At 46.1% G+C, this 12637-nt stretch overlaps 1 protein-coding gene across 1 annotated transcript; it reads left to right on the top strand.

The window, feature by feature from the left end:
- The first annotated feature begins 479 nt into the window (after positions 1 to 479).
- Positions 480 to 3889, top strand: GJD4 (gap junction protein delta 4). Its single transcript, XM_008537897.2, is given in 3 exon segments — positions 480 to 1065; positions 2804 to 3747; positions 3749 to 3889. Coding segments are annotated over 3 exon segments (1149 nt in total). The 5' UTR covers positions 480 to 1001.
- Positions 3890 to 12637: the final 8748 nt, after the last annotated feature.

Genomic DNA, 12637 nt, shown 5'->3' with positions numbered 1-12637 from the left:
TGCAACTGTGATTGATGTCAGCAGGTCCAGACTGTGATATTTTATTACAAATTTAACGGACACTTATTAAGCTGATTCAATGGGAGCAGCCCTGGGCTAGATGGGTCTAGATGGGAAGATGCAATTTCTGAAGGTTTTGTGGGCCGGTTAGGGCTCGAAATTCCACTGATTTGAGTTGTTGCACACCCACTGTATGCTAAGTGGTCTCTGCACCGTCATTTCATGTCTGCCTCCGCAAGCCCTCCGTTGCAAGACGAGGCTCTCTGGAGAGATTCAGGGACTCCCTTGGCAACCTGGTGGCTGCCCCCCGTTTTGCACTGAGGCCTTTTGTCTCCAGGTGAAGAGCTCTTGTCAAATAGGAAACAGCTAGAGAATAACTGTGTCACAGCCTAACGGTGGGGCTCGGTCCCTGTGCAGACTGGTGCTTGCATCAATGGTGTAGAAATTCAGAATGAGAGCAAGACCCTTTTGGGCTAGAGTTATGGTGGGTTACGCTCATAGAGAAGACGAAACATGAACATTTTAGTGCTTCTTTAACAAGTGAAGTGGTTCTGGAAATATTTTCAGGGAGGAAACACTTTTTTAATAGAGAAGTTTACCTGGCTGGTTAACAGTTTTCTTTCTTGGGTTGAATGCAGTCTTTTTCATTCCATCCGCGAGCGTCTGACTCTCCTGGTGGAGACGTGGGCGCTGCTGCGGGCCTGGAATGTCCAAGGGGTAAGAATAGCGCACAGCGAGAGATGACTCCCCTGTCTCCGGTCACTGCAGTTGTCAGGAGCGCTTTGCCTCAGAGGCAAACAGCTCAGGGTTGTCTCAACTCGGAGACAGAGAAACCCACCTCCTGCTCCTGGGCCTGAATCCTCCCTTTCCTCTCTCCAGCTCTCACCGTTCAGTCTTTTGTAGCTAAGATTGTATTTATTCCTGCAAAGACTTCCCCACTCCTTGGAGAACACAGGCTTCCGAGGTCTCCAGCAGCCTTGAGTCTGCGACGCCCGGGGAGCATGGAGCGTCTGGACTTGCTGGGATTCCTCATCGTCACGCTGAACTGCAATGTGACCATCGTGGGTGAGTGGAGGAACACCTCTGGAGCGCATGTTCTGGTCTTGTTTTCCTCGGGTTGCCTGGCCCACCCCCAGGACAAAGGCCTGTGTATTGCTGGAGGGAAGGGAGCTGTGGGTTCACAATTTCTCTCTCGCAAGCACTCGTTGGCTCCCCACGGGGTAAGGACGTCTCTGTGTGAGTGCGGTTTCTCTCCTGGGGCCTCTTCTGGCTGACATTCTGGGGCTGAGTCTGAAGGCTGGAGCAGGTGGAAGGGGTATTTTTGTGTAACTCTCCTCTGGCTACATGACCAGGAAAAGAAACAATACAGTAAAAGTCAAAGAGAGATTAATGCCTTGATTACGCTTTCTTCTTGATCATCTTTTTAGGATTTATCATTGAAGCTAAACTTATAAAGATTAGTAATTTCTCTTGTGCATTTAAATTAAATCCCAATTTTAGTTTAGCTGTTTTTTTTTGTAACGAAGAAAGTAATAAAGATTTTTGAGTTTGATGCAGACAAGTCAAATTTTTACAGAGGTAAGAAAAAGAAATTGAGAAAAACATTAAAATATGCCCATGAAGTGATTGATATTTTTCTTACTTGTTATTTTGTAGAATTTAAACAAAATCAATTGGGTCTTAAAAGTTTGAGTCAATGGCTGTATGATGTAATGATGTTCTTTGAGTTTAACTGCCTTCATTTATAATAGAGATCTGTTTTTCTGATATTAGGTGATATTTTCTGTATCTCCTTACAAAATCAAATATTTACAAATGATTTTGACTGAATTTTAAACATGTCCCAAAATGATCGACTCAAGACATGAAAATAGGACTTTGAAGTTATTTTGATTTCTAGGTTAGTATCATTTACTCATGATAAATTAAAGAAAAATAAACCTCGATTCATAATGAATGGAATAGCAGGAAAGAAACTCTTAATTATTGAAAAATCTGAACAATTGAATGTTCTTAAAGAAATTTTATGTCAAGGACCATAAAGCAACATTAAGTCCCAGCCTTGTGATTTACTATCTTGTGGACCATTATCATAAATAAAGAAGACAAACCGACATTGGCAGCTTGTATTGGCTATACACAGTTACAGGAATGCACTAACATTCTTTAGAAAGCTTATTCAGCTAAGAAGAGTAAGATCTTATTTACATTATTAATTTGCTCAGCCCTGATTTCTTTCCAGACTGTTCAGTCCAGGAGACTTTACCAAAGTCTGAACTAGAGAAGTCAGACGAAACTTTTTTTTTTTTTTTTTAAAGATTTTATTTTTTCCTTTTTCTCCCCAAAGCCCCCCGGTACATAGTTGTGTATTCTTCGTTGTGGGTCCTTCTAGTTGTGGCATGTGGGACTCTGCCTCAGCGTGGTCTGATGAGCAGTGCCATGTCCACACCCAGGATTCGAACCAACGAAACACTGGGCCGCCTGCAGCGGAGCGCGCGAACTTAACCACTCGGCCACGGGGCCAGCCCCAAGATGAAACATTTTTAGTATCTAATGCTTCTTTAAAATCTGCTAACCTCGAAGCGTGTCACCGAGAACCAGTTCTGCGCAGCCTGGGCCGCGGGCCAGGGCTCCCTCAGCCCTGTCGAGGGTGCTCACGGCCCACACGGCGGCTGTGACTGGAACACAGGCTGACTCAGGTCTGGCTTCTCCAGCCTCAGCACCAGGAAAGACTTAAAACCTGTGGTTGGGAGGAAGTCTGTTTGTCTGGCCGTGACAGTGCCCCCTGCTTGCTCCTTTCCAGGGAAGATCTGGCTTCTCCTCACGATGCTGCTGCGCATGGCCGTGGTGGTCCTGGCTGGGGCTCCCGTCTACCAAGACGAGCAGGAGAGGTTTGTGTGCAACACCCTGCAGCCGGGATGCGCCAATGTGTGCTACGACCTCTTCTCCCCTGTGTCCCACCTGCGGTTCTGGCTGATCCAGAGCGTGTCTGTTCTCCTGCCCTCGGCCGTTTTCAGCGTCTATGTGCTTCACAGAGGGGTCGTGCTCGCCGCCCGCGGGCCCTGCCGGCCAGAGTGCCGTCCCGAGGGCCATGACCCCTCTGACCTGACCCCTGGGGACAGGCGCTGCCCACCGCCCTACAGGGAGGCACGCAACCTGGACGTGCCAGACTTCTCCTGCGCCTACATGGTCCACCTCTTTCTTCGGACTCTGACGGAGGCAGCCTTCGGCGCCTTGCATTACCTCCTCTTTGGGTTCTTGGTCCCAAAGAGATTCTCGTGCACCCGCCCTCCGTGCACCAGCGTGGTGGACTGTTACGTGTCCCGGCCCACGGAGAAGTCCATCATGATGCTCTTCCTCTGGGCCGTCAGCGCGCTCTCCCTCCTGCTCAGCGTCGCCGACCTGGCCTGCAGCGCGAGGCGGCGGATGCGCAGGGGGTCAGGCCGGGGGTGCGGGGCCGCGCGGGCTCCCCGGGGACAGGGCCTCGCCGGGGGCAGGAGCCCAGGGCACGTGGCCAGGAGGGGCGAGTGGGAGGGAGGGGCGGTGCCCGCTCTCCCTGCTCGGTGGGCCGGAGGGGAGGGTACCCACAGTCCCAGCGGGAGGTCGGTGTCCGGGCTGATGGAGCTTCCTGACGAGGACGAGAGTGAGGCAATGTCCTTAGCCAGCGACAAGCCGGCCAGGGCTGGCCCAGAGCCGGGGAGCAGACCCCATGGAGAAGCGTCCCAGGATCTGAAGGAGCGAGGGCCTTGCCGGGTCAGAGGAGCCTCCCCCAGCGCCCCGGAGCCGGCTGGCCCGGCGCTGCCCATCCAGCCCGCTGCAGCCCCCCGCCCGGCCGGGCCCCGCGGGCAGCGTCCCGGTCCTGAGAACCAGGAGATCAGAGTGGGTGTGAGGAGGGCCAGCACTGCCCCGCCCAAAGGGAACGCGGGCGACCGACAGGCAGATTCCCTCTGGCACGTGTGACATTGCATCGCCCAACGATGCCAGGGGGAACGCCCAGAGGCAGTGAGGCGAGCTGGCAGGGGACAGACGGACTCGTGGGAGACTCCCACAGACTCGCCACTCAGAGTTAACTTAGATTGCGGGCTTTCAGCTGACAAAGCGCCTGACGTCCTAATGCGGACCGGAAGCTAAAGCTGTGAACGGGAGAGTCAGGTTACTGATGACGCCACACTCTGGTCTCGTCTTATTCTGTAACAGAGTATGCACTTGACGGAAAGCACGTTCTCTTCCACTAATAGAGCTCGTTCATGTTTTCATGTTTTCTGGTGAATTATTATGCGATTTTTGTTTGTTTTTCTGCTTGGATAAAAGAGGGATCTGTTAGGCACTTCATCAATAGAGAGACGTTAGTTTAACTTCTCCAAACCTCTTTAATAAGATTAATCCTGACTGCATTGTGATATCACACTTCATTGTGTTATAGGAGAAATGACAAATGCAGAAACTGTGGCTAATAAACAATTGGGGTTTGGGGGAGCATCTTAGATTGTCCTTGAGTGTAAGGTGCAAGGTGCACAGGATGTGGGATGTAAGGTGCACAGCATGTGGGATGACCCCTGGCTTGCTTAGTTGTTCTGCTGTATGTTTGCTGAGCAGATGTCAGCATCCAGTAGAGGGAGAAGTTCTGTTGTGTGTAGACACGCTTCCTCTGTGTCATTGGAGAGCGTGTGGTCTGTTGCCCTGCCAGTCTTCACGTTCCGCTGGAGCAGATGGGGAGCACCGGGAATGTGGCGGCTTCCTAGTCTGTTCATACTTCTTGTGTGAATACTAGAAACACAGCTGCCTCAGGCCTTGGGCCGAGCTTCGCATGGGGCCTCTCTGCCCTTCTCCGGTTGGTCTCGGTGCTGTCTGAGTTAGAGAGTGACTCCGTGAGAGCTTTAGTGCCCCCTTTAACTGCCATATGGGAGGACACAGTGTGGCAGAAAGAGCTACTAGGGGACAGAATCAACCTGCTCACCTTCATCCAGAGAGGCCATCTGAGTGTACTTCCAGAGCTAATGACTATCCTCTGGTCCCCAAACACAAAATGGTTGAGGAAGAGGAATTGCCCTTCACTCCAGCAAACGATGAAAAAGGCAAACCAATGTGCTCATGAAACCAAGGGACACTTCTAACTGTTCTCAGGAAGACCTGGGCAAAGAAGTATCTGCCAGGATAGAGGGTAACATCCTACTTGATATATCTACAGGATGTCAACGCAATTGGTTAAAACTTAGAAAAATCATCCAGAATTGGTTTTGGTGGAAAGATATTTGAATGAATGTGCCTATTTTTAACACACACAGTAAATCTCTTCCTCTCTCTGTCTCTGTCTCTCTCCTCAATCTATTGGGAGCCGTGAGCCATGACTCAGAGCCCCTTCTTCGATACTTAGATCAGGGTCTGCCACATAGGAAATGCTCAATAAACGTGATTTTTGAGTCTGATATTCAAGAAGTATTCAGGGGCAAATCTGGTTCTTGTCCCTTGCAGCATGCAATTCTGATGGACTTCCCAAGGTTCATAGCCCCAAGAATTCTCTAGGGCTTCATTACTATTTTAAAAGTCAGCCCTACAGGCCCCTCAAGCACCCCAATATTAGCCTTGATAATGTGGAGTGATGAAGTCAACTCGACACATATTGGTGGTGTGTGCCCACGCAGGGCACCTGGAGAATAGCGAGGAAAGGAAAGAGGCAAGGACTGAGCTGGGGTTGCCTCCTGGCCATGTCCAGGGAGAGAACTGGGCAGAGCGTGTCTGGCTTCTTCTCCTACTGGAGTCCATGCTCAAGTGTGGGTTTACAAACAGGTGTGATTTGCCTTGGGTGGCACTGGGCAGGCTGCTTTGGCCTCTCTGCTGATTTCCGAAATCCCACTGTCAGAGAGGCAGAGCCTTGAGGTTTGTTCCATGGAAAACAGTAACTACAGTCCAGAGTAGTGGGCGCCAAGGGAGAACAGGAGAGGTGAGCAGTCAAGGGTGGGACATCTGGGTTCCTAGCCCAGATCCACCATCGCTCGGCAGGTCACTTCATGCCTCTGGGCCTCAGTTTTCTTCTCTCAGTGATGAGGGGCCCAGACACCAAGATTCCTTACTTCTCTTCAAGTTTAGGAATTCTGCAATGCCACATGCCATGTGCAGCTGTCAGTCAATTTAGCATTCATAGGAGTTAATTTATTAGGCCCTTCCATCCTGCTAACTGCCTAAGCACAGGTTTTGATAAGATGCAAATGGTAAGAACAGGACAAGCCTGGCTCAGAGGAGGGGAAGCTAAGCAGGGACAGTAGGTCAGGTCCTTGGCTGTACCGGGGCTGGAGGGAGGAGAAAGGAGGTGACAAGGATGAAGAGAACTGACTGCATTGGACCCAGAACCCAACTCTTTCATACTTCAGGACTGTCCTCTTAATTACGAGCATTTTAACAAGAGAGGATTGCAGCTGGTTGAAGTGTGTGTGTGTGCGCACACCTCTGCGTGTTTTAGTTTAGTTCTTTGGTCTTTGCACAGTATGAAAGGTTCATTAGATATTTCCCAAGCCTAACTTTCCAGGAGCTTTAATTCAGACCTCTTCCCAGGGTGGTGTCCAGTGGATTCTCGGGTGGTCTAGCAATGGTGGGAACCCATGGGTGGAATCCAGCCGCTGGATGTCACGTGCTGCTGCTGGCTGCCTGAGGAGACAGACACGGATGGAAGTTTGTGAGGATCAGTGAGATTATGCTTGTGTTTAGCCAAGAAAAGTATTATTTACAGAATTAGTAAGTGTGACTCTTTTTTGTAGGATGGTGCAATCTACTGTGAGAACCTATTTCAAATTATCTGAGTGTAAAGTTGGTTTCAGGCAAGAAATGAGGAGGGTGGTGCTTTGCCGCTGAGAGAGGGTGCATGTGGGCCTCGCAGGCACAGACTTGCTGAGGGGCTCCCAGTAGAAGGCCCTCGCCCCTAACTCCAGCATGCCAGCCCCAGGGGCGGGTTAGCGGCCGAGTCTGTAAATCCTGCCGGCTGTATTTTGGTTGTGCTGTGGGATAAATGTTTCCTAGAAATGAAGCAAATGTCTTTTCCTGCCATTTGAAATATATATTTTTCCTCCCTCCTGTCAATCACAGAGTGAATCTCTTCCTTGGGGAACTTTCTCCTCTGTGCTGTGACCTGAGAGGGAGATGTGAGTTGGCAGAAAATAGAGCTGAAAGAAATGACTAAATTTTCTCATAAGCTGTACTAGAACAAAATGAGTTTCATGGAAAATTCAGGAAATTAAAAGTCATGCAAATACTAGATTCTAGTAGAAAGAATTTCCTTCCTCCCCAGGCAGGTGGAGCAGCGAAGTGCTGAACAGGTTTAAAATGTTGAGTGATTGTAAGCAGTGAGCCCACCTGGCCATACCCTGGCTTGGCGTTCACTTCCTTGGCCATCTTACAGCTGAAGGGCTCCCCGTGCGTCACCGGGCTGGGCCCTCTCCCTCCAGCCCCATGCTCCCTCCTGTAGCGACGCCGCTTGTTTTTCATACAGGCCCTGTATGTGTTTTATCAGTGGGGTAAGAAATCAGATTTCAAATCAATGGAGCCACGTTGATAAACCAGTATTTATTGAGTATCAGCACTGCACCTAGCATTTAATCTCTTGCTTCTGTTTCTTTCTATGAAGCTAAAAAACTCCTCCACTTATCATATGAGAGGCCAACAGACTGGTGGGAAGAGTTCTAGTGAAAGGTCATTGTTCCAGGGCCGCTGTTCACACAACTCCTCCAGCCTTGTGAACGTTAATTTTCCCACTGCTTAAATGGGCATATAAGGACTGCCTTACCTGGTGGGCTTGCTGGGAAGTTCAGATGACGCAGCGGACGTGGAAGTCCCCTGAGAGGGATGTAGGTGTGTGTCACGGTAATCTGTTTCCAGGAATTTGGGATGATATGATATTTGCATAAGGAGGAAGGTGTCCGCAGACTTGGGAATGCTCCCAGCCTTCTTCCCACATCCTTTCTAACCAGCAGAGGCCTCTCTTGGACCATATTTAGTATGCAATATTTATAAGCACCAAAATGTTAATTTGTTTCTGGTGGTACCTCTTGACCATTTCACTCTCCTCCTTTCTTGCTTATCTCTACCCAGAAAAAGCAGGATTTAAGAACTCCCAGCAGTAGCTCTGGGAATTGTATTTGGTTACTTTGGATAACAGAGGGAATGGGAAATTAAGGGTAATGGAGAAATTGTGGGCAATCTGGCCTCATGGGAAGTAGATAATTTAACAAGACAGTGATTCATTGTGTATACTATATCTTCCTTATCCATTCATCCATCGATGGGCACTTAGGTTGCTTCCCAGTCTTGGCTATTGTAATAATGCTGCAGTGAACATAGGGGTGCATGTATCTTTTTGAGTTAGTGTTTTTGTATTCTTTGGATAAATACCCAGAACTGGAATAACTGGATCATATGGTAGTTCTATTTTTATTTTTTTGAGGAATCTCCATACTGTTTTCCATAGTGGCTGCCCCCATTTACATTCCCCCCAACAATGCATTAGGGTTCCCCTTTCTCCACATCCTCATCAACACTTGTTATTTCTTGTCTTTTTGATGATAACCATTCTAACAAGTGTGAGGTGATATCTCATTGTGGTTTTCATTTATGTTTCCCTGATGATTAGCGATGTTGAACATCTTTTCCTATGCCTGTTGGCCATGCGTAAGTCTTCTTTGGAAAAATTATCTATTCAGGACCTCTGCCCATTTTTTAATTGGATTGTTTGGTTTTTTTCAATATTAAGTTTTTTGAGTTCTTTACATATTTTGCATATTGACCCCTTATTGGATATATCATTTGCAAATATCTTCTTCTATTCAATAGATTGTTTTTTTGTTTTGTTGATGGTTTCCTTTGCTGGGCAAAAGCTTTTTAGTTTGATGTGGTCCCATTTGTTTATTTTTGCTTTTGTTTCCTTTGCCTGAAGAGACAGATCCAAAAAGGTATTGGCAAGACCGATGTCAAAGAGTTTCCTGCCTGTGTGTTCTTGTAGGAGTTTTATGGTTTCAGGTCTCACATTGAAGTCTTTAATCTATTTTCAGTTTATTTTTGTATATGATAAAAGAAAGTGGTACAGTTTTATTCTTTTGCATCAGCCATAAAAAAGAATGAAATCTTGCCTTTTGTGACAACGTGGATGGACCTAGAGGGGATTATGCTAAAGAAATGTCAGACAGAGAAAACAAACGGTGAATGATTTCACTCATATGTGCAACCTAAAAACAAAAATGAACAAACAAAACAAGACAGCAAGAGACTCCTAGATACAGAGAACAAACTGGTGCTCACCAGAAGGGAAAGGGGTCAGGAAATGGGTGAAATAGGTGACAGGGATTAAGAAGCTTAAACTTTCAGTTATAAAATAAATAAGTCATGAGGATGTAACATACGGCATGGGAAATATAGTCAATAATATTGTAATACACCAGTATGTTGTATGGTGACAAATGGTTACTAGGCTTGTCACGGTGATCATTTCATAATGTATATACAGGTCAAATCACTATGTTGTACACCTGAAACTAATATAATATTGTACATCAATTACACATCAATAAAAAGAAAGAAGACAGTTATTCATCCTTTTGGGGTTGAAATGCAGTCCCTTATTTCTAATTTATTGTCTTCATTTTCCCCACAAGTGTCTAATTGCCCTTTTCTCTGGCTTTTCACCTGATCAGGCTGTAAACTGCAAACGTTTGGCTTGGGATGCAGATTGGTAATAAGATGACAGCTGAGACAGACAATGGTGGAACCGGGTTGATGTTGCAAAGCGTATGGTGCGACCGCTCGGGAAGCTGTTTGGTGGGTGCCAACAGAATGCAGCTCTTCTTTATTCATTTAAGATTCCTCCTGGCAGCTGCTTACTAAACAGCTAAAAATTCTTTTATGGCTATAACTTGTCAAATAAGGTGTCTGGAAAGGGGCGTGAGGTCTCCCCCTTGCTTTATGAAGCGATGCGTTATTTTACGTTTAAGAATTTTTTTCCCCTTGTGCTTTAGAAAGTTAAAGTGCTTTTGATCTCAGAAATAGCATTTGAGAGACAATTAAATGTCTATAAATTGGTCTTCCTCACCTGGGATATTTGATCTGAAAAGAGCCTCAGGCATTATTAAAGCTCACACTAAGCATATCTGGTGCCATTTCCTTTGGAACTAAAACTGCAGTAGTTTCATAGAGGTGGTCTGTGGGATTGGCCATTAGAAGGAAACAAAGTCTCATGCTTTGATAGCAAGTTCATCAAATTTTGTTGTGTGCCCAAAGTGGTTCTTTAGAGAGAAGTTAAGAGAATGGTTAAGACATACTTTAGGGACAAGGAACTATTTCCACTATCTCATTAACTAAGGGCTCTGAGAACATTAGCTTTTCTTTGTGTATCTTTATTTCCTCCTCTGAAAAAAAAGTGTCACTCTTCTACCTAGAAATGTGATATTTATTGTCAGACTGTAGATTAAGTAGTTTTTACCCTTTTGGAAGTAAGATAAATGTAAATATTGAAGTAGCCCATTCAGTCCGTGTATTTATTGAGCATCTTTTATATGTCTGGTACTTGTGTAAGGCATGGGGTGAGTTACAAGAGAAAGATCAGGAAAGACCATCTTTGTGTTTGATAATCTCTTTTGATGACACAATTGGGGAATCAAAGAGGGCAACATGCACTCAAAAATTAAATTCCATGATTCAGGCTTGAATATTTCACCATAAAATTTCTATTTTTTATAAGTAAACCACCGTCGAACTAAAAGCAAAACTTGTTGCAAAAAGTAAAGGAATTGGGCCACCTCCATCACTCCCTCGACAAATGGAGGACAGCTGGGCCTTCCGTGTTCTCCCACCTTCCTGCGACCCTTGGCTCCCCCGGTGCCTCCCCCATCAGGTACCTGCCCCCTCACTGCCCTCTCTGATCCTGGCTCCTGACCCAGACTTCACCCTCAGGTGGCCTCCCCAGCCCATTCCTCCCAGTACCAACCTCAGCCGTGGAATCTCCCATCTGCCAGGGATCTTAGTGACTTGAAGTTAACCAGCTTATTTGATACCTGAGGAAACGAAGGTCCAGGAAGGTGAGGTAACTCGTCTAAGATAATCTGCTCCGTCGGTGGCCAAGCCTTCTCACTCCCAGCTGTTTTGGCTCCTTCTTGAAGGTAGTCGAATAGCAGGGGTTCTTTTCACAAAGCTTACAGTTCACACTAGAGTAAGCTTTCTAGGAGCATTAACAAGTTGCCAGAGGGTTCAGGGTCCCAAGAGAACGAGTCTTTAATAGTGGTATTTGAGGCAATATGAGAGGCCTACAGTAGACCCAGCCAGCCCTGGCGGTCCAGGGGTTAAGATTCAGTCCTCTCACTGCTGCAGCCCAGGTTTGTTTCCTGGTCAACCACACCACCTGTCTCTGGTTGTGACACTGTGGTGGCTGCGTGTTGCTGTGATGTGGAAAGCTCTGCCACTGCTATTTCCAATACCATCAGGGTCACCTATGGTGGACAGGTTTCAACAAGGCTTCCAGACTAAGACAGACTAAGAAGGACCTGGCCACTAACTTCCAAAAACGTTGCCATGAAAACCCTGTGAATAGCAGGGGAGCATGTCTGATAGCGCGCCGGCAGGTGAGAGGTGAGAGGGTGGGGTTCTGCTCTGCTGTCCTACACAAGGTCACTAGGAGCTGGAATTGACTCTACAGCACTAACAACAACAGTAGACCTACGAAAGAAGAGTGAAATTGGTGTTTGATTACAAATCAAATTGGCAAACATTTCTTGCAGTTAAAGAAACTACAGTAGAAATATAAGAACATAGAAGTTTTGAAAGAATGCCCCATTCTCCCTCTGTAACACAATATCCTAATCTGTATTCTTAGCTTCTTAGGTTTTAAAATTTATGATTGTATTTGTAATGCTTATATTCTGCTTTTTTCACTTGCTAGTAAATCATACGCATTTTTCATGCTTCTCCTATCTCCTAAGTTAGGAATTTGAATGACTGCACCACAGTCCAGCTAGTGACGGTGCTCTCATCATCTCCCCTAGCATCTGTGGTTGAACATTTATGTTGTTATTGAATGAAATGCTTCTAGCTTTTTGATATTAGAAGATAAAATAGCATGGCTACACAGGCCTTTTCTCTTATTTGGATAATTTCCTTAGGATAAATTTCCAGAAATTTTTAATTAAGTTTCCATACATTCTCAACTGGCTGTTAAGCTAGTCGTGACCACACGCAGACTACTATTTGTGATGCTGCCATAATTTTATGGGTTGGATGTAAAACGCTAACCTTGAAGATGCCATTTCCTTCTGGTGGGTTGTCTAGAGTGTGGGTGACCTCCCTCCACGTGGATGGTACCTGAGCTCTCCTCACTAGCCTGTCAGTGAAGTTTCTCAGGGCGTGTAACTGAGTCAGAGATGAAGCACATTAATTCTATTTTATAACTATATTTTAGTAGTTAACCAGTTACTAAAATAGTTATACTTACATATTAGGGAATTTGAATTCAATAAGATTTACAAATTGGGCCAACTTTTAAAAGAACTTGATCAGCTAGGTGTGTTTAAAGGTCTCTTATGTTATAATTATTTAAATCTTGATTGTCCTCCATGCTTGAGGAAATTACCTTTCTGGAATAAATTTTAGTCTAGGTTAAACTAAAAAC

The sequence above is a fragment of the Equus przewalskii genome, chromosome 30 (genome assembly GCF_037783145.1).
Source record: "Equus przewalskii isolate Varuska chromosome 30, EquPr2, whole genome shotgun sequence".
In the NCBI taxonomy this organism is placed as follows: domain Eukaryota; kingdom Metazoa; phylum Chordata; class Mammalia; order Perissodactyla; family Equidae; genus Equus; species Equus przewalskii.
The sequence above is the reverse complement of the archived record's forward strand: the minus strand, read 5'-3'. Positions and strand labels throughout refer to the sequence as shown.